At 49.6% G+C, this 27,385-nt stretch overlaps 2 protein-coding genes and 1 pseudogene across 2 annotated transcripts; 1 reads left to right on the plus strand and 2 right to left on the minus strand.

The window, feature by feature from the left end:
• Positions 1-1,131: 1,131 nt before the first annotated feature.
• On the plus strand, positions 1,132-1,791 carry LOC120687615 (indole-3-glycerol phosphate lyase, chloroplastic-like). The gene is made up of 3 exons (XM_039969636.1): positions 1,132-1,158; positions 1,260-1,406; positions 1,537-1,791. The coding sequence occupies exons 1-3, from the start codon at positions 1,132-1,134 to the stop codon at positions 1,789-1,791; spliced, it is 429 nt and encodes a 142-aa protein (XP_039825570.1).
• Positions 1,777-3,066, minus strand: LOC120688591 (annotated as a pseudogene).
• Positions 3,067-25,906: 22,840 nt separating this feature from the next.
• On the minus strand, positions 25,907-27,043 carry LOC120688589 (the record flags this gene model as incomplete). Its single annotated transcript, XM_039970952.1, has 2 exons — positions 26,306-27,043; positions 25,907-26,119 (listed from the first exon to the last, which is right to left on the minus strand). Coding segments are annotated over exons 1-2 (951 nt in total), but the record flags the coding sequence as incomplete, so codon positions are not given.
• Positions 27,044-27,385: the final 342 nt, after the last annotated feature.

Genomic DNA, 27,385 nt, shown 5'->3' on the forward strand with positions numbered 1-27,385 from the left:
ATCACAACTCCATATGTATTCAATATATGTTTAGTTGAACTATTTGTTTGTGAATTGATATTCTTATCTCTTCCATCATACATGAATATTTGGTGATATATATCGTGGGTAGTATTTTTATATAAATAATTATAAAATAATATATTAATAATGATAGAAATAGTAATTTAGAATTTTATATTGATGCACTTTAATATATTATTATAATTATATAATTTAGATTCAGATTTATGAGTAATTTCACTTGTAATAATAATAATATAATTGGATAATTTATATGCAATTTAGGGAAGTATTTGTATTATTTTTATAATGGCATATGTGGGTAATTTATACAAATATTAAAGGGTTACTTTAGTTTATTTTTATAATGGCAGAGGTGGGTAATTTATTAGGAAAGATAACAGATTTGATGGTTATTATAATTAGAGTTGTTAAATTGATGGCTGGATGTTTCTGATTTTTGTGAGAATTTATAATATTTCTCTTTTTTTAAAGTGTCCCCCTATGATGTAAAAGTACCAGAGGAGCCTCCAATTAGTAATAGTAAGAAGGCGTGTGGTGACACTTTAGCTATGATGTGACAAAATAGCATTGTGGCATGCTGGTTACATCAACCAATCCTTATCACGAGAAGATGCATGCTTTGTTCGTGGAGAATGAATCATTAGCTATAGCTTCGGACCCCGGCCGTCACCCTACCCCAGGACCCTGCTAGCTGCGGCTATATAAACGTGGGCAGAAGCATCTCATCCTCCCACCGCCACTGCACGGACGAACCCGAGCTTCCCAGCGTTCGAGAAACAAGCCTCTCGCACAGCACCGTACCGCCACTAGTAGTAGAAACCAGCAAGCCACTGCGATCGACCTGCTCCTGCTCGGCTCCTCCCCACACACGAGCGGTTCGGCCTCAACCCATCGATCGATCAACTGATCAAGCGATCGAGACAATCCCGTGCCGCACCTAGCTAGTAACTGGCGACATGGCTTTCGCCATCAAGGCTGCATCGACCTCCAACCGACGGGGCGGAGGAAGGTTGCGGCGGTCGTCAGGGCGGTCGCCGCGGCGGCTCCACCAGCCCCGGCGCCAGCCAGGCCAACGGGCAAGCGTGCCTCTCGGTGTCGCAGACCATGTCCAGGCTCAAGGCGCAGGGCAAAGTGTGTACTTTGACTCCTGTCGTACATATACATTATAGCATCAGCTTGCGTGTGCAGATTCTTAATGCATGAGAGCTTTGGTGTGCGGTGCGTGATCGCAGACGGCGTTCATCCCGTACATCACCGCCGGCGACCCCGACCTAGCCACGACGGCGGAGGCGCTGCGGCTCCTTGACGCCTGCGGCGCCGACGTCATCGAGGTCGGCATGCCCTTCTCCGACCCCGACGCCGACGGGCCCGTCATCCAGGCACGCACGCACAACTACCTAGCTAGCAAGCGACGGATCCCACCACCACGCGTGCGAAAAGCTAGCGCGGCCGGGTGCGCTCGGCTCGAGCTTTGCGTCCTCACGCCCTCGTGCACTTGATCGTCTTCAGGCCTCGGCGGCGCGGGCGCTGGCGAGCGGCACGACGACGGATGGCGTGCTGGCGATGCTCAAGGAGGTGACGCCGGAGCTGTCGTGCCCGGTGGTGCTCTTCTCCTACTTCAACCCCATCGTCCGGCGGGGGCTGGCCGACTTCGCCGCCGCCGCCAAAGATGCCGGTGTAGACGGTCTGATAGTCCCCGACCTCCCTTATGCTGCCACGTGTGCCCTCAGGAGTGAAGCCATGAAAACGAACAAGAGCTGGTAGTCCATTCCTCATCCATCGATTTTATTCCTATATATTCTACCTTATTGCTTTGACTGACCTGAACAATTGCTGCATCCATTGATCCATGCATGCAGGTGCTGCTCACAATGCATCAATGGATGCAGCAATTGTTCAGGTCAGTCAAAGCAATAAGGTAGAATATATAGGAATAAAATCGATGGATGAGGAATGGACTACCAGCTCTTGTTCGTTTTTCATGGCTTCACTCCTGAGGGCACACGTGGCAGCATAAGGGAGGTCAGGGACTATCAGACCGTCTACACCGGCATCTTTGGCGGCGGCGGCGAAGTCGGCCAGCCCCCGCCGGACGATGGTGGTTGAAGTAGGAGAAGAGCACCACCGGGCACGACAGCTCCGGCGCCACCTCCTTGAGCATCGCCAGCACGCCATCCGTCGTCGTGCCGCTCGCCAACGCCCGCGCTGCCGAGGCCTAAGATCATGTGCACGAGGCGTCAGGCCAAAGCTCAAAGCTCGAGCGCGCCCGCGCTGGTAGTTGTGCGTGCGTGCCTGGATGACGGCCCGTCCGCGTAGGGGTCGGAGAAGGGCATGCCGAGCTCGATGACGTCGGCGCCGCAGGCCGTCCAGGAGCCGCAGCGCCTCCGCCGTCGTGGCCAGGTCGGGGTCGCCGGCGGTGATGTACGGGATGAACGCCGTCTGCGATCACGCACGTACGGCACCAAAGCTCGTTAAGAATCCGTACATGAAAGCCTAGGCTACAATCTATGTATGACAGGAGGGCACACATTGCCCTGCGCCTTGAGCCTGGACATGGTCTGAGGCACCGCTGGTCGCCCGTTGGCCTGGCCGGCGCCGGGGCAGGCGGCGGAGCCACAGCGGCGGCGACCGCCCTGATGACCGCTGCAGCATTCCTCCGCCCCGCCGGCATCTTTGCGGCCGACGCCATCCGCGTCGTGAGCGATAACAACTGGTGAACCGCCGGGAAGAAGTCGAGTTGGAGGTCGATGCAGCCTTGATGGCGAAAGCCATGTCGCCAGTTACTAGCTAGGTGCGGCACGGGATTGTCTCGATCGCTTGATCAGTTGATCGATCGATGGGTTGAGGCCGAACCGCTCGTGTGTGGGGAGGAGCCGAGCAGGAGCAGGTCGATCGCAGTGGCTTGCTGGTTTCTACTACTAGTGGCGGTACGGTGCTGTGCGAGAGGCTTGTTTCTCGAACGCTGGGAAGCTCGGGGTTCGTCCGTGCAGTGGCGGTGGGAGGATGAGATGCTTCTGCCCACGTTTATATAGCCGCAGCTAGCAGGGTCTCTGGGGTAGGGTGACGGCCGGGGGTCCGAAGCTATAGCTAATGATTCATTCTCCACGAACAAAGCATGCATCTTCTCGTGATAAGGATTGGTTGATGTAACCAGCATGCCACAATGCTATTTTGTCACATCATAGCTAAAGTGTCACCACACGCCTTCTTACTATTACTAATTGGAGGCTCCTCTGGTACTTTTACATCATAGGGGGACACTTTAAAAAATAGAGAAATATTATAAATTCTCACAAAAATCAGAAACATCCAGCCATCAATTTAACAACTCTAATTATAATAACCATCAAATCTGTTATCTTTCCTAATAAATTACCCACCTCTGCCATTATAAAAATAAACTAAGTAACCCTTTAATATTTGTATAAATTACCCACATATGCCATTATAAAATAATACAAATACTTCCCTAAATTTGCATATAAATTATCCAATTATATTATTATTATTACAAGTGAAATTACTCATAAATCTGAATCTAAATTATATAATTATAATAATATATTAAAGTGCATCAATATAAAATTCTAAATTACTATTTCTATCATTATTAATATATTATTTTATAATTATTTATATAAAAATACTACCCACGATATATCACCAAATATTCATGTATGATGGAAGAGATAAGAATATCAATTCACAAACAATAGTTCAACTAAACATATATTGAATACATATGGAGTTGTGATGCAAAATAAAATCTATTGTAACTAGATAATGATAAATATATGTTTAAGAGTATGTGTTAGAATATTTAATAGATGGAAATGGCGTGAGATAGGTAATTATAATTATTGACCTCATTCTTATATTAATTACTACTCACGATATATGTCATCATATATTCATGTATGATAGAAGAGATAAGAATACCAATTCACAAACAAATAGTTCAACTAAACATATATTGAATACATATGGAGTTGTGATGCAAAATGAAATCTATTGTAACTAGATAGTGATAAATATATATTTAAGAGTATGTGTTAGAATATTTAATAGATGAAAACGGCATGAGATAGATAATTATAATTATTGACCTCATTCTTATATTAATTCTAATTAACCCGTGCGGGAGTACGGATTGATAGACTAGTAAATATAAATACGAAAGAAATGTATAAATTCCAATGCAAGGTGAGATGAGAACCAAACACTCGTCGAATAATCATTATACTGTTATATATACAGATTCGTTTTCAGCATCGGAGATGGCATTTTATAAGATAACTCATTGTGTGTGTATTGTCTTTTACGTTGTTTTAAAATAACGTGGTAATGCATGAGACCACCTATTAAACCAGACCAACGTACTTGCCTTATGATAATCTTAGAAGCCGCCAAATGAAAACAAAAGAATAGAAAAGAGAAAAGAAGAAAGAGATGCGCCAGCGGCCAACAGTTCATGAATATATAGATCCAAATAAATCCCCCATCCCCTGCATGTTATAACGGGATGTGTTCTCCTCAGCTCTGGATTTTTCTTCAGCCAGCATCTATCAGAGAGGAATCAACCGCCAGCATTCTAGTTCCAGGGGGGAGAGCTCGAACCAAACCGGAATGTGACAGAACTGTGCACATGGTACACGCGCGTGCGCATGCCACTGGCACCACCACACCGCTTGGAGAACGACGTGCACCCTGTGGACCGGCAGCTGTGACCCCGGACCTTCACGTTCTGCTGCCTCTCCTTTGAGCTCGAGTGGGAGGGAGGATCAATAGAACTAGTTGAATACCCCGCGCGTTGCTGCGGGATTTGTAGACAGAAATGTTGAAGTTGAGTGTATTGAAAAGATGGAGATATGAAATTGTAGTCAATTTTAGCATTGGAGATATATGGCATGGTTGTATATAAGATATGCTTAAATACTAAAATTGAAGTACATATAAAAAAATTCAAGTTGATGAAACTGATAAAAAGAGGAATCGTAATTGGTATGGTAAGATCGCTTTAATTTTATTGTAGGAGAAAATGGAAAAAAGTCTGCATCATTTTGTGAAGTGATTCGACTTTGTATCGACTCTTTGGCTAAGCGAAATTTATGCAAATATTTTTTTTAAAATGAAATGTGAGGAATGCAGTTGTGTGTGAAATGTTGATAATTAGAAATATAGTTGTACAAATATAGTTGTATCAAACAGTAAAATATTAAGGAGGAACCAAACATAGTATCAATATCAGAACATAATGAATGAATGTGTAACATTGAAGAGAAGAGACCTGGAACAATCCTTCATGGTGCTCTTCCTGCATGCCACAGTGATGCAAGACAAAATTTAAGAGTAGCAAAACAGCTGGGGAAGGCAAGGAGCTACCAGAACCGAATGGAATAATGGAGTCGAGATTGTGTAACGCTACGATGGCTTCAACTAAGCAAAATATATAGAGCGCTGGGTTCTACAGATCATGAAAAGTGGAAGGGGTAGTGGTGGTAGTGTATTGTTAGATAGAGAGACTTAAAGAAATGACAGCTTGGATGATCAAGTTACAAACATGAGAGAAATGAAGAGACATAGTAAGGTGGATGAATGAGTGCTTCTTTCATTGTTGGTGGCTCAATGGGGATTGAGAAAAATATAAATTAACATTTCTAGTGGGATGCATCAATCTTAGAAGACAGAAATACAATAGAAGACTAATTGTTTTTTTGTTAACGTTTCCTAGTGGGATGCATCAATTTTAGAAGACAGAAATACCAAAGGAGACTAATTGTTTTTCTTTTTGAAACAAATGTGGATTTATTTATTAATATTAGATAGACTAATATTTAATTGATAAATGAAAATAATGTTCATGAGACAATAATAAAAGAAAATAAATGGAGGGGATTTAACATATGTATGTTGCATAGAGTAATATTTAATTGACAAATAAAAAATTTGGTTGTTGGGCTTCTTCTTTATTTATATTTTTGATGAACCGCAACATATTGAAAAATATGACCGAGAGAAATAGAAATTATGACACTTAGTGGGTTGATGACATAGCAACATGGCACTTAGTGGATTGATGACGTGTCAGCACGAGGATTGAGAGAAATACAATTATGACACTTAGTGGGTTGCATCTATATAGAATACTAGGTGATACCCGCGCGTTGCTGCGGGATTTCTTAAATTTAACGTGAAATTTGAAAGTAGAAAAATTAAGATGATTGCATGGCAACATTCATAAAAAATCGATGGAAAACATAAATAAATAGATGGTCCTAGTGGACGTTGATGTGGCATTTGATATAATGGATTCCTATATGATGCGAATAACTTGCATGTTAAGATAAATAGAGTTAATGACTTTAGTAGGTGTCATCTATATAGGCTATATAGTTGATATGAATTTTACTTGCATGTTATTTTTTATCAAAATCTGGTAGAAATCGATAAACTAACATCAATAGAATATTTGATCACATTATAAAGAATAGCTGCTCAAAGAAATAGAGTATGTATATGAGTCTTTACCTTAATAGATTAAAGATTAAAAGTATTGCAAAAATAGAGTATCTATATGACTTTATGTAAATAGATTAAAGATTAAAAGTATTGCACATAGTAGAGATTATATGGACATTTTCTTGTTTATTGAATCTCGTAAAAATCGATAAGCTAAAAGAAGAAACACCAATATAATATTTGATCACATTATAGAAGAATAGGTGATGAAAAAAATAACATATGTATATGATTTTATTTTAGTTAATTAAAGACTAAAAGTATTGCATATTGTAGAGATGACATGAATATTTTTTATAATTAATAAGGTAGTTGAAACTTAGTGGGATACTTAGTGGAGAATGATGTGGACACCTTGCATGAAGAGAGAAATAGTTAGTGGGTGCTATCTATATAAGATATATAGATATGCTAGCACTCCAGCTCCACCGGTAGGGATGGATCTAGCGGTGGGTCAAGCCCACTTCTAGACTCCTACAAACAATGGAGCCTACTTTTGAGCCTCCCTCTATTTTTGAGGAGAAAGGAGAAGAAAGAAAAGAAGGAAGAAGAAAGAAAGAGGAAAAAGAATCAACCACCTGATCTATTATAGGATCTGCCACTATTCACTGGTTTCTAATTTGACAAGTGAGCTTCCGTGGCTCGTTATCTAGCTCTACATGTAACACAAATCGTTTTCTTGCACATATGAGAAGCTGAGAAGCGAGAGATAGCATTGCATCTATCTATTATCTTATTATTTGACCAACAAACGGAGCCTCCACGTTCTTTCTCAAGATCTAGAAATTCTCACGTTAATCGGAGAAAAAAATTTAAAACTACTCACCACTGCCATTACGAAAAAATTAGCCTAAAATACCCATATACATGTTTATAAATTACCCACCAGTGCCATTAAAATATATTTCTATAAATATATCCATCATTTTCCATATAAAACTACATATTGTGCATACCTATAGGATACTAGAAGAGAAGCACTCTTGATTACTAAAACTAGTAGCATGTGATGAGAAAGATTTGAGTTTATGAATAATAATTAGATAAAAATATAAGATATATTTAAAATATCAATACTAGCCGTGCAAATGCGTGGGTCACCCCGCTAGTTATCTTATTATTTGGCCAACAAACGGAGCCTCCACGTTCGCTCTCAAGGCCTAGAAATCCCCACATTAATCGGAGAAAAATAGAAAAATAAAAATTACCCACCACTGCCATTATGATAAAAAATAGCCTAAAATATCAATGTGCCTAATTAAAAATCATCCACCAATGCCATTAAAAAAATATATATACTATTAATAAAAACTAAATCTAACAACAATCTATCAAAATAAAACAAAAATAAAAATAGTTATATGTATAATATTATACCCTAATATTATTAAAGCTCAACAAATCAAATTGTTCTTATAGGTAGATCATATTTCAATTGTTTTAACCAATAATAAGACATAATTTACGATAATGAGCAGGATGATATATGGTAAAAAAAGTAAAAGTTTTAAGTAAGAATACAACGACATGCAAATTTTTGAATTTTCAATACTGACCGCGCATTTGCGCGGGCTATACGCCTAGTTTTTTTTTATTATTTGCCATGCTCATAAATGCCATATAAGTACTGTCTCACCCAAAAAAACTCATCTATATAAAATGGTTTTTCCCTTAACTTTTTAGGATTTGAAGAGAGCCTTGACGGTGTATAATTAATTCAAACTATCCATTCAGTCAGTAGAAAATTAGAGTACGTAGGAGCATGATCTAAAGGTTCTTACTATCATTTGCGTGTAAGATGTATTTCTGCAGCTTAATTAGGTACGTGCCTTTATTGATCAGTGATAATCTCTCAGTTGTAGATAGACAAATCCTGCGCTACCGATAACTATTAATATTGTCACTCACCTTTAGCAGCTGCAACAATAATAGCTGACTTGCTGAGATGTTCCCTCATCGTTGTCTACGTGCTGCCGTCGTACCGCATTGTATTTTTTTTCTGCGCTTGGATAAGGGGAGCGCTACGTTTTTTTTTCTCGAATACGCGCGCAACGTATCATTGTATTAAGACGAAGAAAAAATTAGTACAATGTTCGGTTTGTTCTTCAACATCGGAAACATATCCTGCAACGCATCCATATAGTGCGGCTGAGGTCCTTCACGAAATAATTTCTCCACCGCTTGCTCTGCCGAGGCTGCCAACGGGTAGAGGCGCGCTAACTTCACCGAGTCGGTGCATCAGGAGCACCGCCCCTCGCTTTGCCGGTTTGACGGCCGAGAGAGGGTCCAAGGCTTGGCGATGACCTCGCCTGAGGCCGTGTGCCTCAGACGAAGACAGCTGAGGAGGCGCGTCGACGAGAACGGGTCAACTCGACGGTGACGAGACGATTTGTCCACAAAAGGCGGCGGAATATTCTTCGAAACTCTGCTCCTCCAAACCCGCGTAAGAGCCGCCCTCCGACACCTCGACCGTGGCGGAGGGGTGCGCTACTAAACCAGGAAAATGGCAGCTAGGAAGAAGGTCGTGCTCCGAGAAGACGAGACTAACTATGATGTAGAGATAGATGATGTTGTTAAAGCCCGAGAAGATGGAACAATGCATATATACTGTACATTTATTTGTATATTTAATTAGACTTGGTGATAATAGTGTACCCACGGATCAATATTGTTTAGAACGACAACATCATACACAATGAATATTATTATTTTTGTTGGAAGATTTCTTTTTTTTTCCTACCGTAGACACACACACGGACACTTATTCTATTAAAGTACAATATGAATATGTATGGTTATCGAAAATGGAAAGCTGGATGAAGCAGCTGGATTGCTGGAACAGATACGCTGGAAGAGTGGTGCTGGCTGATGACCAGGTTCGAAGTGCAAGACGACAACCAAAAAGCAAGAATGAAATGGATAGGAAACCAGAATAAATGGAGAGAAATAAAAATAGGACATCTTATGATGGGCCGAAATCAGGAATGAGCCGGCCGTTCTTTTGGGCTTCGACACCTTCTTAAAAGAAAAAAAGTCTTTTTTACCTCCCTCAACTTTAAGCGAAATCCGATTTTCCTCCCTGGACCGCAAAACTGGGTGAACTGGCTCCCTGGTCTTCCCATATCGAGCACGGGTCCTCCTTTAGCGGGTTTGAGCCCGATTTCGTCTGACGTGGCACAGGTTGACGACACGTCCGCTAGCTCGCGTGGCGGCGCCTGGCATGGGGCCCACTCGTCAGTCCCCTCTCACTCATAAACGCTCCCCCGCCGCCGCCAGCGTCCTCTCTCCCCCATTTCCCTCGTCTTGGCTGCCGCCGCCACGAACCCTAGCCGTTTCTCTGCCGCTTCTGTGCCGCTTAGGGGTTCGATTTCCCGACTGGTGGAGCAGAGAGGGTGCAGGACGTGGAGGAATAAGGTGAGTTTGGAATCTATATAGGTTCTTAGGCTTCGATTTGGGTATATAGATGTTGGATTCGGCATTGGGGTTGATTTACAAATGTAGGATTTTGAGCATGGCTTTGGTCTTAACTGCATGTGCGTAGGTAGATCTGGTCTGAGGCATGGATGTCCTAGATACATTGGCAGTTAGGTTCCATTTTGGGGGTCAATTTGTCTGCCATGGCCAAAAGAAATCATATGTTGGAGGAAGGGAAGCAATGTCCTACATTGACAGAGATAAGGTATCTCTTCCAGAGATAGTTGGCCACCTGCGCGACCACTACTCGGTATATGAAGAGGGTTTGCTGCATTGGTTGTTTCCTGGAAAGGAATTGGAAGATGGTCTGCGTGTGTTGTTTGATGATGATGCATGTCTGAAGATGTCACAATGCATTGTAGAAATGGGGGTTGCTGAGATTTTTGTGGAGGATGGTGGAGCAGAAAAACAGTGTGAAGCTGAGTCTGATGCAGAGAGGAATGTGAGTGACTTTGAGGATGAGCTGGTTGATATGGAAGAGAAAATGTCCGAAGATGATGTTGTAGAAGCAATTGAGAAGCAAGTAGTCAGTAAAACCGAGTCAAGGGCTGAAGCTAAGAAGCAGATAATGCGTTTGCAAGAATTCTACAGGAGTCCAACTAAGAAGTATCAGCAACTCAGTGGGTCTGTTAATGAGGAGGTGAAAGGAAATGATGGATCAGATGACTCAGAAGACAGTGACTATATGCTTGGGGATGCATGTTCCTCAGAAGAAGATGATGAAACTGCAGAGATTCTCAATAAGTACAAAGCTTTCAAGAAGAAGTTGAGGAAGGGTGAAAAGACTTCATTAGATGATGTGGTCTTAAACAGTAAAGCTGCAAAGCAAGTTGAAGAAGATTCTTAGAGTGAAGGTTATGATACTCCCTATGTAGAGTCAGATGCTGATGACTCATTTGAAGAGATAGACAGTGATGGGGAGATCAGGCAGAAGAAAGATCATTACAGGTGGTTGAAGTCAAGTGATGATGTCCCCAAATTTGAGTTGGGGATGAAATTCTGTGGGAAAAAAGAATTCAAAGAGGCAATCATCAGGTATTGCTTGCATGAAAGAAAAGTTGTCAGATTCATCAAGGATGATCCTAAAAGAGTTAGGGCTATATGTGATTGGCAACACTGCCCTTGGGTCTGTTTGTGCTCCAGAAACTCCAGAACAACCAGCTGGCAAATAGCAACACTCAGATATGAACATACTTATCCCCCTAGGAGAGATAACAAGCATGTGACTGCCAGGAGGATTGCTGCCAAGTATGAAAAGTTTATAATGGCCAACCCTGGGTGGAACTTTGCTCAGATGAAGAGTACTGTGCTAGAAGAGATGTTTGCTGATGTCTCCATCTCCAAGTTGAAAAGAGCAAAGGCCATAGTCATGCAGAAAGCATATGATGCAACCAAGGACCAATATGAATTGCTTTATGACTATCAGCTTGAGCTGTTGAGGAGTAATTCTGGAAGCACAGTGGTGATAAATAGTTTGTCTGATGTTGAACCACCTATGTTCTGGATAATGTTCATTTGTTTTGATGCTTGCAAGAAAGGTTTCATGGCTGGGTGCAGGAGGGTAGTTGGTCTTGATGGTTGTTTTTTCAAAAGTGCAACTAATGGAGAACTGCTACAAGCTGTTGGTAGAGATGCTAACAATTAGATGTATCCCATTGCATGGGCTGTAGTAGATAAAGAGAACAACAATAACTGGGATTGGTTCTGTGACTTGCTATTTATGGACATTCAAGTTGATGATGGCAGAGGTTGGGTCTTTATATCTGACCAGCAAAGAGAATTCTTAATGTTGTTGAGAAGTGGGCACTAGAAGCACAGCATAGGAATTGTGCAAGGCACATTTATGCAAACTGGAAGAAAGAGTTCTTCAAAAAAGAATGGCAGAAGATGTTCTGGGCTTGTGCTAAGGCTCCATGCCCAATGCTTTTCAATCTAGCTAGAGCCAGGTTGGCAAAAGAGACTGGGCCAGGAAATCAACACTCATCCACAACACTGGAGCAGGGCTTGGTTCAAACTGGGCAGCAACTGTGATTCAGTTGACAACAACTTATGTGAGTCATTCAACAAGTGGATAGTGGAGGCCAGATTCTTTCCTATCATCACCATGTTGGAGGCTATAAGGAGGAAGGTCATGGTCAGGATCCAAGAGCAGAAGAGCAAAGCAGAAAGGTTGAACTGGGTAATTTGTCCCAACATCAAGAAGAAACTAAATGCTTACATCAAGATGTCAGGCTACTGCCATGCCATAAGTAATGGGGCAGACAAATTTGAGGTGAAGCATTGGGATCACAGATTCACAGTTGACCTTTAGGCTAAAACATGCAGTTGCAGGTACTGGCAGCTATCTGGAATGCCCTGTTGCCATGCCATATCAAGTATCTATTTCATTTCAAATTCTTTGGATGCATACATTGCTGACTGCTACTCGGTGGAGAACTTAAGAAAGACCTATATGCACTGCTTGGAGCCAGTTGAAGGCCAAGATAGCTGGCCTACCTCTGATAGACCAAAATTGAGAGCTCCTGGATACATTAAGATGCCATGCAGACCCAAGACACAAACGACTAGAGAACTACATGAGAAACAAAAGCAACCAAGATGTCTAGAGTTGGAACTGTCATTAGATGTGCAAAGTGCAAATATACTGGCCACAATAGAAGCTCTTGTGACAAAAGGAGTGCCACTGCCCCATCTAGTGGTACTGCATCTGGTTCTGCTACTAGAGGCATGAGTGGCACTGCACCATCTGCTCCACCTGGTGCTCATTCTGTTCCTGGTCATGCTAATGCTGCTTCCAATCAAGTGCCTACATCCAGCAAAAGGAAGCTGTCCCAGACCATTGGAAGTCAAGACTCTGTTGGCACCACTACTGCTAATGCTAAGGTACATAGATCAACTATTTCATTATTATCAACCATTTTCAGTCTGTTATCAACCAAATAAAGCTCTGTTCTTTTGTAGGAAAAAAAAGCCTAGGTTTAGTGCACAGCAGGGCAAAGGCAAGGGTTCAAACTGGGCCATCAGGGTCAGCAACCATCAAAATGAATGCACATGGATCAGCACCATCTAGTGTCATTGTTCAAGTCAGCGCAGGATCAGCACCAGGATCAGGAGCTGCATAATGTTCAACTCAGGAACCAGCAAACAAGAAACAAGTTAAGAAGAAACCGACCACACCAGGACCAATGCTACTTCTTCCTCCTTGGGACTCTGCCAAACTGTAAAGTGCTTCCATGCCTACTGAATGTAGGCCAAACAAGTTATTTCCATTTGTGATGTGTCGGTGTCCTGACCCGGGGGCCGGATCCCAAGTAGTAAATACTGCGTGTTTCCTCGTCCCAGATGATGATGCAAGAGACAACACAGTAACGCACGGTTTATCCTGGTTCCGGCCGCGGGGCCGTACGTCCAGCAAAGGGGATGTGCGAGGGCACTGTATTATCTTGCACCCGGAGTGCTTGTAGTAGGGGGTACAAGCGAGGCGAGAGAGGGAGGAAGGCTCCCAAGTCTCTGCTAGAAGAGGGGTTGAACGTGGCGAATAGGGATGCCGGGGCGTAAGTGATGATGGATCACGTCTGGAAGTGTCCCGTCTAAAGGAGGCCCGCCTCCTCCTTTTATAGTCACAAGGAGGGGCGGCGCACATGAGTGGGGGCGTGGAAGTCATCGTTTTCCCCCGAATCGCGGGGTACAGTGGTCGGATACTGTAGAAAGTACACTGTGGGGCATGGCGTTGGGCGTGGCAACTGTCGTGGATATCGTCCTTGGTCTTGTGGAGATTGTGCCGGCGTCCTGCCAGTCCTTGCGGGCGGCGTGGTCGTCGCTGTTGGAGGTACAGTCTTCCGTATGTGGCGCGGTGGCGTTCGGTGGGCCCCGCAGGTCAAAGTCTTGCGTGCACCAGCGGGGGTGGGGCACGCGGCGGTCCTGAACCCCCTGGACGGAGTGCAGGCGTGCGCACCAGGAAGTCTGGGAGACACGTGGAGGTCCCGGACCCCTCGAAGGGGGTCCGAGACTCCGGCTGCGGGTGATGGGCATCCCTCTTCGAGGGGCCCGTGGCGACACCGAACCCTCTCCCGAGCAGGAGGTGGGCCCGGCGCCATGCGTATGATGAGGTAGAGTCCGGACGGCCGGAGTTGGCAGAATAGTGACGGGAACAGTGCTGAGCCTATCTTGTCCCGCGTCGCAGGTTCCACAGTGCCGCCACAGTGTCTGGGATGGCGGAACAGTGACCGGAGGTGATGGATGGGATTCCGGTCACTGCTACTGTGGGGATGGCGGACTGACGCCGCCTGTCCTGAGCACTATGGAAGAAGCGATGGGCATTCAATGCCCTCGTACGGCGAGCGGTTGGGCGGCGGGGCCGTTCGTCCCTTGTGCCGAGGGGTAGCCTCGAGCGAGGCGGAGATGAGCTTCCCGCTCGAGGGAAGATCCACTACCCTTGAGTGAGGCGGAGATGCGTTGCGCGATCGAGGGTCCCGAGGGGGAGCCCTCGAGCGAGACGAAGATGGGTGACCCGCTCGAGGGTAGATCCGCTACCCTCGAGCGAGGCGGAGATTGTCCGGCTGGCCTGAGAGGGGTGCGAATGGTCCACATGCTGGGCTTCTTTGAGTCCTTTCCTTTTTTCCAGATTTGGAAGGAGGCCGTGGGCCTTCGTGGGCTCAGTTGCCTTAACATGTGTTTGCGTTTTGAAGCGGTCTGAGTACCCCAATTAGGGTGTCCCTAATTGTGGTACCCGACAGTAGCCCCCGAGGCTTTGGTCGAGTCAAGGGATTCGGCCAAAGAGTAATTCGGTGATTTCTCCCTTGGCGTGATTGGTTAAAGTCGTACACCTGCTGGGCGCGCCTGAGCGCGGGCCCGGCGGATGTAACAACTCGTCGGTCGGAGTAGTGCGCCTGCGAGGAGGGTACTTCGAGGCGCGTGCCTCTTCGTTTGTTTGTTTCAAGGACAAGACGTGTCCGCGCACTGAGATGGGCCAGGGCGACGATGTCGCTCGCTGCTTGGCAGCTGGCGCTTTTGTTGCACTGTCCCGCACTTAGGGCCTTGGCCCTGCCTTCCCTGGTTGCCTTGCGACGCGCCGTTCGAGGGCGGTCGGCCTGAGCCGATGCTATGCCGCCTAGCGTCCAGGGGCTCTGCTTCTCTTTATTTTGTTCAGTCGCGTCTCGGCGCGGTGACCGAGGGCGTCCTTTGCTCGTGGAGTGCCGCGCCGTCATGGGCGATTCAAGCCCCCGCCTTTCGACAGGCTTGAAGCTTGGTGCCCGGCGCAGCTATAAATAGGGGTCATGGGGTTCCCTTTCCTCTCCAACCTCCCAGCTCTTTCTTCCAGCATCGCCTAAATCTTGTAATGTTTTCCTTTGCCTTTCGCGACCGGCCCCCAGATGGGGTGGCCTGGCTTTTTTAGGCTTTGGCGCTAGAAGAATGCTTGCGTGCGGTGCGGGAAGACCGGAGTGGGCGTGCGCACCATCCCTCAGCTTAAGTGGGATCAGCAGAAGAGAATTGGGACCGTGGGGTCCTGCTCCTGCGATGTCCCCTAGCCTGAAGGGGGATGGAGACGCCTGACCGTGGCGCCGGCGCCAGGTCTGGTGGCTGTTCTTCGCATCGTCCCCCCCGGCAACAAGGTTGCTCTCGGGGAGACGGTGCGGAGGGTGTTGTCCGCCAGCTCGACCCCCCGCGTTGTCTTTGGTGGAGGAGATGCTAGAAGAAAGCTTGCGAGGAATGCATCCCGCTGGACCCGTGCGGCCTGGGGGGCTGTTCCTCGCATCCCTAGCAGCCTGGCCGTCGTGTCAGCCAGGGGCTCGATGCCTTTCTTCGTCGCTCGCTCCTCCCCAAGACAGGGAAAATTGCCACGTAGGTGGCAACGTGTTTGTACGGGAACCCTTTGTAATCTTTATTGAGCAATAAAGTCCCTCTTTCCTTTGTACAGGAAGTATGATCGAGGGTATAGGGGCATACAGAGGGTTACAGGCCTCGAATATGTGTGAAGTCTCTTTCGCGGGGGCGCGTCAGCTCACCCGCGGGTGTAGCCCCCGAGGCCTTGGAGGAGAGTTTGTGCTCGTCCAAGGGCTATAAACATTGTCCCACTGGGTTGCCTCACCGGGATGGTCGTCCAGCGTCTTTTTCAGCCGGCAACGGCACTCTTTCAGCCGCCCTCGGCATTCTCCGTGCTGGTACAACGACCCGGCGTTCAGCTTAACCGTCAGGAGAGCGCACGTAAATAGCGGAGGATTTGGTTACACATGTGGAGCTTCGTAGTTGTCGGTCGTCGACTTATTTGAGGGTGCGATCGGAACCGTGGTGTGCGAGGAGCCCCCGAGCCCAGGCCCGTGTGAAGGCGTTCAGGGGAAGCCTCGACTTTGACTACGACCCTCGTCGCCCTTCCGCAGGGAGGAGGGGTGAAACGCACCATGCTACCCATGCCCGGGCCGCGAGCAATGGCTGCTTCGGTGAGCTATTAGCGGGTAGTTCAAGCGGACGTCCGTGCCCCGTTCAATAGGGGTCAGCTCATGGTCCATGGACACGTCTCATAGAGCGCTCGCGAGGGTTCGCTAGGCGGGGCTCGGACCCATTCGATAGGATCCGAGGGCTCGATGCTCTCCCTCGATGGGATCCCCCTTCTAGGCACCCTCGACTGGCCTTGAACACTGCGTAGGATGTCTCGAACTCCGTGTTCGAGGGTGGCTTGTATGGCACATCCTTGCAGTCCCTGACTCTAGTGATCTGGGGCGCCTGTCGAACCCTCGAAGGGCCAGGCTTCGAACCCCTGATCAGTAAGGCCTCGAAATGCGATTCCTTCGAGGGTAAAGGGTCCCCCGAAGGAATATTCCGTCTTGATTCGAAAACGACGCAGAGTCGCGAGTCACGTGCGCGGGTCTTTCGCTGGTGGTGGGCGACGTGGCCCGATTCGTGCGGTGCGGTGCGCGCCTTTTCAGGCGCAGCCTCGGGCAGACGAAGCGGCGTGGGCGGCGGCCGACGGATGGGATAGTGCAACAGTCGCGCCGCGCCCGCCAGTTACCGTGCCGCAGTTATTGCTGCGTGCGTGCGTGGGAGACTCCGCAGTCGTGGGGCCCAGCCGTCAGCGACAGCGAAATCTATCGCATTCAATGCGGTAGATTCGGGCTGCGGCCGCGGATGCGTCCATCGTGGTGAATAAAAACGAAGAGGAGAGGGTTGTTTGGGCTCACCTGGCCATCTGCCTTCATCCTACTTCGCCTTCTCCGCCTCCCCTGCATCCTGAGCCCGCAGCCAAGAGCGGAAGGAGGAAGAGGAAGGAGAGAGAGAGAAAGAGCACCTTAGCCATTTCGGAGCCTCCACTCCCGTATCCCCCCTCGACTCGCAGAGATGTTCGTGGGCGAAGTCCTCCGCCACTGTGGCGGTTCTGGAGCAGTTGGTCGCCGACCGGCTGCTGCCGCGGATCTCCGACACGGGGGCGCCGGCGTGGATTGCCCCACGGCCAGAGGAGACCGAGCCGAAGCCCCCGTAGGGCTATGTCGTGAGCTTCGTGCGTCTTCACGAGCGAGGCTTCAGCGTCCCCGTCAGCAGGTTTATGCGGGCGTTGTGCGATTACTATGGAGCGGAGCTGCACAATTTCAGCCCCAACTCCATCTCGCAGGCTTCGGTCTTCGTTGCCATCTGCGAGGGGTACCTTGGGATAGGGGTACACTGGGATCTCTGGATCCACCTGTTCCATGGCGAACTCTTCGTCGAGAGCGCGCGTGGCCAACCGAGGCGATTCTCGCGGGCTGGTGGCCTGACGTTCCACGTGCCTCACTCCCGGAAGAACCTCTACATCGCGAGCAGGATGACGACGAACAACGCCGGGTGGAGCCGAGGGTGGTTCTTCCTTCGGAACTACCGTGGCGCGCTCCCGGCGTTCACCAACAGAGTTCTCCGGGAGCAACCACCAAAGTGGGACTGGGGGGGTGTCGCCCCCAGCGCAACAGGATAAGCTCGAAGTCCTCACCAACGCGCTGGCGCACCTGACAAAGAAGGGGTTGACGACAGCGGCCGTCATCGCAAACTTCCACCAGCAGAGGGTGATCCCCCTCGTGGAAAGGGCCCTGCCGATCTTCCAGCTCGCCCCCGGGAGCCAGGTGGAGGGCTCGAGGACATCGTTCAAGCTGCTCTCCCACACCACCGCCGCCCGGAGGGCAAAGTAAGCGGTGGTGGAGTTCCCTCAAAATCCCGAGAATCTTTGGAGGATCAAGATGCGCCCCGAGACGGGGTACATTTCTCTGGTAAGTTTTGACTTCGAATCTGGTGTGTGTTGTGTAGCCCCCTTTTCCTGACTCCATCTCGGGCGTGCTTTGCAGGGGTTGAGGTGCGGCACCTCGAAGCCCCCAGTCCCGGAACAACGCCAGATCAACCGCCTCCACGCGGAGAAGATGAAAAGGCGGAAGGACCGGGCGGAGGCAAAGGCCGAGAGGAAGAGGAAGAGGAAGGCGAAGCACGACAAAGCGTGCAAGCTTGCTCGCGCGGAGGGGAAACCCCGGCCCGCCACGCCCGAGTCCTCAGAGGAGGACGATGAGGTGGCCTCGGACGCCGAGGACCACGCTCCGAGGGGCGACGGGGAAGCTGCGGGCGCGAGCCCCCCGCCCACCTATGAGTGGGATGCCGACGAGGGGGCGCCGGCAGTTGCAGAAGAGACAAGGGCCGTGGCAGAGTCACCGGCGCACCCATCCCTCGAGGGGGCAGAGCGGGTGTCGTCGCCTCCGGTAGCCGGTGAGGAGACGCCCGCGCCCCAGGTGCTGATCCGTGGCGACGAGGCTGCGGCGGGCGCGGGGTCGTCCATGCTAGCAGCCTCGAGTCACCAGGCCGACATGAGGGGGGCGCCCTCGGGGCAGTCCTCGAGGGGCGGCACGGTGCCTCGGGCCCGAAGAAGCGCCCCGAGGAAGCGGAGCATGAGTGCTCGATCCGGGTAAGTAAACTTTGGTTTCGTTTCTGTTGCGTGTTTGGTCGATTTCTCGATCCTGTTGTCCTCAACTTGTGTTCCTCGATTTTCAGCCCCGGGGCCGTCGCCAAGGATGCGGTGCAGCTTGCCCCGGCTAAGGCCCTCAAGACCGGGGCACGCAGCACGCCGCACACGGCACCGCTGTAACACCCCGGGTGTTTGCACAGTAATTAAATAAGTGTCCGCACAGTAATGGTGTAGGTTTGCTTTGCATCATGTGCTTGAAATGCTTAAAAAGGATCTTTTTGTAATTATGAAAGGGTATATGTGTAATTATGATTTTATGCAAGGTCCTTTCTGCAGTTGTGTTGAATAGGTTGTGTAATTATAGTTTTAGTGGAGGGTGTTTGTGCAAAATTTCAGTGCATTTAATGCATGGTAGTCAATTTTGCTTAAAGGTCTACATTTGAAGTGAAATTGCTTTGAAAAAGACAAAATTCCTGGAATTCAAAAATCCTTCAACGATTTTAATTTTAACTCTTGAATCTTTGGTCAAATAAATTTTTGCACAACATAAAAGTTGTAGATCTTGAAAAGTTGAACAACTTTCATGTTGGGCACTTTTCCATTTGAGCTTTGGTTTAAAAGTTATTGCTTGTTTACAGAAAGGTCCCTGGAACTTTTGGAAATTGCAAAATCGCCCTTATGACCATCTCCCCCTCTCTGCTCTGCTTCTCGCCGCCGGCCACCGACAGCGCCGCCCGCCGACGCCTTCCCGGCTTTCCCGGCCATCAATTCGCCGTGCGCTGGCTCCCACGCATCGCCGGCGAGCTCCTCCCCCTCCTGTTGCCTCGCGCTGGAGCCCCCACCCCTCGCCACGCGCCCCCGCCGAGCCCAGAACCTCCCCGGCGGCCGCCACCGCGAAGCCGCCGTGGAGAGCCCAAACCCGAGGCCCAGCTCTCGATCTTTCGCGCGCCTGAGCACTACAAGAAGCCCCGCGCTCTATTCCCCTCCTCTTTTAGCCAGTTCCCTAACCCCACGCCCCAGAACGCCGCCGCCGCTCACCCCGAACGCCGGCGAGCTTCACCCCGCCGCGGAGCCGCCACCCCAGACCCGCTCTACCCCTACAGCCCCCACCTTTAGCACCGCCTCGACCTCGCGCAGCTCCCAGGCCACTTCCCCTCGCCTGAACCTCACCGGAGCACCCTCGCCGTCGCTTGCCTCCGCCGCCGACCCGCCCTGCTCCGCCGAGCCGCCGCTTCCGAGCCCCTCCGCGCAACCCTAGGCCACCCAGAGGTGCGCCTTGCACCCGTGAAGCTCACGCACCCCTCCCCTCTCGCCGCCGGTGAGCCCCTCGCCGGGAAACGGCCGGTCAACCGCCGCCTCCCCTCTCTGACCCGGCCCAGGGACCTCGGGTTGAAAGGAAAGAAAACCCAGGGGGTTATTTGCATAGGCCTAGACTCAGATGAATAGTGCCAGTAGGGGCTGCTTTGTAATATTTTCAGTGAACTTTGAAATTCTAGATCAATTCATAGAAAATTCGTAAAATAGCAAATCTTGATGTTTTGGAATCCTTTTGAAGAGCTCTATGCAGTAGAACCATAATATGTTAGGCTTTAGTTGCAAGTTTTTGCTGTATAAATGGTTTTGTGTCACTAGATAAAGAAATACTAGATGTTTAATCTTTTTCTTATCTGGTGCTTGAAAGCTGATATTGCTATGAAATTTTGGTGGTAGTTTACTTATGTAACACTAGCTTTTCTATAAAAATTTCATGGTCAGTTCTCTTGTGTAGCTATTTAATTGTTTTAATCTTTGTTTAGTACACTTTATTTATGGTAAATAGTTTCTGTTTGTAATAAATCATGATTTTATTTTGACATGTTCTTTTTGAGTAGTTTAGTTTGTCCAGGAAGTTTAAGCTTCAGTTAATGGCTAGATCAGTAGTTAAAATTGATTTTTGTTAAACTGATGTCTGTTTTGTTTATTTTCTCAGAATAAATTCTATGTAGATAAAATCATGAAAAATTCACAGTAGCTAGATCATCCCTGTGTAGATCTCATGTTAAATTTTTAGCTTCTGATCTTCTTTAGTTTGACCTGTGTAATTCTTGCTTGTTCTAGATGTTATCGTAGTAAATGATTTTTTGTGTTTAAATGGTTAAATGTCTTGGCATGATTTTTACAGGGTAGATTACTTTGTTCACGTTCTGTTTAGGGTAATTTTGGTAGATTTTAGTACTATTTGTACTCTGATTTGTTAATTTATTTACAAACCATGACTTACTTGTATAGGAAAATCACCACCACTCATTTTGTGAAGTTAGTTAACTTCTTTTGTGCTGTTGATCATAATGCCTTGTGTAGTTAAATTTGTTATTTAACTACTCTATAAACGATTACCCATGTTTGTTTTTAATGTTGTTCTTGCATTGCATATAGACACGACTGCCTTATCGGACGGGACGTACGAACTGATCCCGGAATCTGACGGAGGTGATCTCGAAACTCAAGTGAACACTGCGGAACTAACTGAAGCCCCGAACCAAAGTTCGGAAGAGCCTAGCGTTGAAATAGTTAGCAATTACCGAGAAGGCAAGCCCCGGACATAACCTATATTTCAAATTATTATCATTTACTGTTGTTACTTACTTGTGCATTTACAGTTCTTAGGATTTGAATTGAAAACCCTAGATGCATGATCCTAGGAACCTATGTACTGAACACTAGACCTGAGTTCGACTATCTGCTAAGCTTATAGGAACGGTAAAAGTCGAGTGATTGCCTGTCACTCGCGAGCTTTATAGGAATTGCTTGTTTACTTTCTGTTATCAATATAAGGACGACGGACGGGGTTGTGTTCGATATTATGTCCTATGTGAGACCCCGTCTGTGTTGATGAACTTGCTAAGGTCGCGGTGTGTGGTAGTGCTGGTTAAGTTTTTGAAAGTACTAGTCACATGCCGTAAATATGGTACGCGGCAAGCCTAGTAGCCGATTGGACCGGGGAGTGGATATACCTCCCACTCTCTCAGTAGGGATAGGTTTTATTATATGTTGCGCAACACTACGACTTCTAGGGACAAGGTTCGGCCTTGGAGCCCTGTAGTCGGGGAGAGTGGCACTATCCACAAGCCGGAAAGAAAGGTTAACGGTTGTTTGGGAATGACCCGACGGTATTCCAGACGTGTGTGCTAGGTTACCCTTGCAAGGTTGAATTTCGATTCAGAATCGTCCGCCTCTCACGATGAAATGAGACTGCTTGATCTCTTTGCCACACAGAGTAATAAGAGCAACAATATTCTTATTAATCTTGATGCTTGCTTAGAAGTTCCACCATGTTTGGTTAGTAGATGCTTACATAGAATGGTTAATCAACTAGAATCTTGAAGCTAAAACTTGAAAGTAAGGACCTACTCTTTATTGCTTTTCAGCAAAGGAAAACCAGAGCCTTACAAATGCCTTGCATAGTCTAGCTAAGCTGGGCTACTTATACCCGTTGTCGGTTAAGTCTTGCTGAGTATTAGAATACTCAGCCTTGCTGTTGAAATCCTTTTTCAGGTATGAGTTTTGAGGATCAGATCGCTAGCTTGACCTATCCTTGCGCTTTGCCTCCTGGCTGGTCCGTAGAATGGGATACGTCTTCGGCCGGCAATGACTATGACGAGTGATACCCGGCTTGGGCTAGCTTGGTATACTTTTGGCGACGTGTTGTAGAAATCGTGTTTCATCTTCCGCTGTTTAGACTCTGAACTTATAATTATGTTTTGTAGAACTGTTTTACTTAAGTTGGTTTTGTAATAATGGTTTGAACTATTTTGTAATCACTACTGAACTTGCCTGTGTTGTAAAATTTGTGGTTGTAATATCTCTGGACTCGCCTTCGTGCGAGGTATGCTTGTTCGATCCGAGAATCGGTGGTTGTATCGGGACGTTACCCGACAGACCAAAAATTGTTCCGTTTGAAGTGCGTTTAAGCTAATGTTGCCTTTATGGTGATGGTTTACGCACTTGAGCCGGGATAATTTAGGCGGTTCTGCCACAACCGCAGCCCCTGCCTGCCGTGGACCTCGTGGCGGAGGCGGCGAAGCTGCGGGCGGCCGTGGCCTGAGGGGCCCAGGCGGCCCAGCAAGCCCGAGTATAGGAGGAGGGTGGAGACGCCGGCCAGAGCGGTGCTGAAGCAGCCTCTCAGGCTGACGACGCCGAGGAGACCGGCCGGGGCGGCGCGGACGGCGCCGCCCGGGCAGTCATTGAAGTTGAGGCCGGCCAGGGCAACGCGACTAGCGCCGCCCGGTCGGATATAGGAGGAGAAACTGGTAGAGGGGCGCAGGAGCGCCCTGCCGACCATGTGGAAGAGGAGGCCCTCGTCCTCGAGCCCCTGAGGGCTGAGGTCGAGGGTGTCGCAGAGGAGACGGCGCTGGAGGTGCCGGGGGCGGAAGGAGCCCCCGTCTCGGAGCCCACCGAGGCCCGGGACGAGGGTATCGTCGCGGTGGTGCCCGCGCCAGCGGCGCAAGGGTGCGTGGCGGCGGTGGTGGAGCTGCCGAACAGCAGCGAGGAGTACGGGGACTCGATGGACATCGACCCCGCTGCTGCGGCAAGCGCCGCTGCGCATATCGCCGAGTTCGCGTCGGCCAGCGCGGACGTGCTCGAGGTGGGGACGTCCGAGGGGCGTCATCTCGGGGCGATCGTCCCGTCCGGGATCCCCTCGGAGTTCCTCCGCAAGGAGCAAGAGGAGGAGGAGGCCTGGAACACGCAGCTTGGCGTCGGCCGCGAGATCCTACAAGCTCTCGACCGCGCGTTCCAGCTCCATCAGGGGGTGGATTACCAGGTCAGCCAGGTAAATACTTTCCCCTGAAAATTGCTCGAATTCGATTCGTCCTTAACATGTTTTTTACCCATGTCTTCCCACCTGCAACGGCTGAGGGACATCTCGCGCGAAAAGAGCGCCGAGATGACCCAGATGTACTCCCAGATGAGCCAGCTCGGACAGCTCAACGCCGAGCTGGTGCTCAAGAACATCGACGCCAACACGAAAATGGCGGATCTGGGAGTGCGTCATCAGGCGCTGGAGGAGGAACTGGCGCGGGTTACCGATGAGCGGGACGTCCAGAAGGCGGCAGCGGAGCAGAAGGCTCGGGAAGCCGAGGCGCAAGCTGCCGAGCTGCAACGCCTCCGGACGGCGCTCGAGGAGAAGGCTCGGGAAGCCGAGACGCAGAGCGCCGAGCTACAGCGCCTCGGGACATCGGTCGAGCAGCAAAAGACCGAGCTCCTCCACAAGGAGGTGGCCATAGCTGCGCTCACCGGGACCCTCTGGGAAATGGGCGAGGCCCTCGAGGGGAAGGAGGTGGCCCTCCAGAACGTGGGGGCCGCCCTTAGGGAGAAGGAGGCCTCCTTGTCCTCGCTCGAAGAGGCCGCCCGAGCCTAGAGGGAGGAGGCACAGAGGAACATCACAGGTGAGTACCTTCGAGTTTTCGTCGATTTGTTCCCTTTCATAGCTTACGTTGATTTCCTTTGCCCAGAGCTGAGGCAGAAGGTGGCGGACGAGTCCGCGACAAAGGAAGCAGTCCACACCACACTCACGGCGGCTCAAATGGAGTTTGCTGAGCTGGAGCAAACCGCCGTGAGCGTGTGTCAAGAGCTCGAGGGGGAGAGTGCTATCTCGGGCAGTTCGGTGATCAGCCGCCTGCGCGCGCTGGGCGGTCGGATTGCCGAACACGCCAAGAGCACCTTCCGTCTTGGTGTCCTGCGGGGCCTTGCCGTGGCCTCGACACACTACCTCATGGATCTCCAGAGGGTGTCGTCGGGGTACGTCATTCCTGATGACGCTGATGCGGACGCCGCGTCGGCCATCATGGACGAAGCCGACTCAGCCGCGGAGGAGTTCGCCACGATCCTCGCCGAGAAGCTTGAAGCCGACATCCCTCCCATTGCTGAATTCGACGCCCCTGAAGACCCGCAAGGGGGGATGGTAGCCTGTAGGAAATCTGGGCCTCGAAGCCCATGTAATAGATTAGTGAATATATCATAGTCGCGCTTTGTAATCGCATCCTATGAATATAAGAGATTTATTTTCGTTAATTCGACTGTGTGGCCCATCGAGGCCTTGTGCGTTCGAGCCTATGTTTCTTTACTTTATTTCCGTGTTCTCGTATGCGACTTAGATAAACGTCTGCGAGGAATTTCGCGTTCATAAGCAACGTAGGCGTAGGGTGGTGAGGGGGGTGCCGTATCCCGGAGGCGTAGGCGGCCCCACGACTCGGCCGGCCCCGTACCGTAGTTGCTTACGCCTCGCGTCCGTTTTTTCCAAGGATATGAGAAGCTTAGGGTCGAGACGAAAGTATTTCGAAAAAACATTGGCGACTTTTTGGGGAAGTTCGGGGGTTCCCCCCGTAGTAGCCCCCGAGGGAGGCTCGGCTTTGCCGAGGGTAAAGCCGAGCGTACCTCAGTGTTAGCGCGCATCCGAGCCTTCGAGGGTCCGGAAGGTTCCCAAAAATAAACAAGTAATGTGTACTTCTTTATTATTTCGGGAAAATTAAACTGCGAGTACAAATGATGTACAAATAGCTTGGAAAGCTAAGGATAGAAGCGACGTAGCTGTTGTATGTTCCAAGCGTTGGTGAGGACTTTGCCGTTTTCGTTCGCCAGCTTGTACGTGCCGGGTTTGAGCACCTCGGCGATTATGTACAGTCCTTCCCATGGAGGTGAGAGCTTGTGGCGGCCCCTGTTGTCCTGTCGAAGCCTCAGCACCAAGTCCCATTCGTTGAGGTCTCGGCGCCGGACCCTCTGCGCTTGATACCTTCGTAAGGACTGCTGGTAGCGCACGGAGTGGAGGAGCGCCACGTCTCGAGCCTCGTCCACTTGGTCCAGCGAGTCTTCGCGAGCTCGCTGGTTTTGTTGCTCTTGGTATGCCTTGAGCCTTGGCGATCCGTACTCCAAGTCAGTGGGGAGTATGGCCTCGGCGCCATAGACGAGGAAGAACGGGGTAAAGCCCGTGGCTCTGCTTGGTGTCGTCCTCAGGCTCCAAATGACCGAGGGTAGCTCCGTGAGCCACCTCCGGCCAAATTTGTTCAGCTTGTTGAAGATCCTTGGCTTCAGTCCTTGGAGGATCATGCCATTGGCACGCTCCACTTGCCCGTTCGTCTGTGGGTGCGCCACAGCCGACCAGTCCACACGTATGTGGAAACTGTCGCAGAACGCAAAGAACTTCTTGCCTGTGAACTGGGTGCCGTTGTCGGTGATGATCGAGTTCGGGACCCCGAACCTGAAGACGATGTCGGTGAAGAATAGAACTGCTTGCTCGGATTTGATCTTGCCGATGGGTCAAGCCTCGATCCACTTGGAGAATTTGTCAACCGCTACTAGCAAGTGGGTGAAGCCCCTGGGCACCTTCTGCAGCGGACCGACGAGGTCCAGTCCCCACACGGCAAACGACCACGTGATGGGGATGGTCTGCAGAGCATGGGCCGGGAGGTGTATCTTTCGAGCGTAGAACTGGCAACCCTCGCAGGTGTGCACGATGTCAGTGGCGTCGGCGACCGCGGTGGGCCAATAGAAACCTTGCCGAAACGCGTTACCCACGAGGGTGCGCGGCGCAGCGTGATGGCCGCAGATGCCGGCGTGGATGTCGCGGATCAGCTCCTTACCCTCGGGGGCGGGGATGCATCGCTGCATGACGCCCGAGGGACTGCGCTTGTATAGCACGTCGTCGATTAGAACGAAGGACTTGGCCCTCCTGGCGAGGCGCCGCGCCTGAGCACGGTTCGAGGGTAGGATCCCTCGAATCATCCAGTCGAGATACTGGACGCGCCAATCATGCGAAGTGGGGGCCTCGTCGACTTCCATTGCTTCGGCCTCGTCCGCGGAGGTGGTCCCGAAGTCAATGTCCATGGCCTCGGCCTCGTCCGCCGGGGGGTTCTCGTTGGAGGGCCCGGCGGACGAGGGGCTCGTCTCCGTCGGATCCGTGAATTCAACAGAGGGCTTGGTGATGTCACGGACGAAGATATTCGGAGGGACGGTGGTCCGCCCCGAAGCGATCTTGGCCAGTTCGTCGGCGTCCTCGTTGTACTTGCGTGTGACATGATTGAGCTCTAGGCCGTCGAATTTGTCTTCGAGGCGGCGCACTGCATTGCAGTACGCCTCCATCTTCGGGTCTTGACAGCTAGACTCCTTCATTACTTGGTCGACGACGAGTTGAGAGTCACCGCGCGCGTCGAGGCGTTTGACGCCGAGCTCGATGGCGATGCGGAGGCCACTGAGGAGGGCCTCGTACTCTGCCATGTTGTTCGACGCAGGGAAATGCAAGCGTATCACGTACCGCATGTGTTTTCCGAGGGGTGAGATGAAGAGGAGGCCGGCACCGGCGCCGGTTTTCATCACCAACCCGTCGAAGTACATAGTCCAGCATTCGCTCTGGATTTGTGGCGAAGGTAGCTGAATGTCCGTCCATTCAGCCACGAAGTCGGCCAAGATTTGTGACTTGATAGC

Source organism: Panicum virgatum, chromosome 9N (genome assembly GCF_016808335.1).
Source record: "Panicum virgatum strain AP13 chromosome 9N, P.virgatum_v5, whole genome shotgun sequence".
In the NCBI taxonomy this organism is placed as follows: domain Eukaryota; kingdom Viridiplantae; phylum Streptophyta; class Magnoliopsida; order Poales; family Poaceae; genus Panicum; species Panicum virgatum.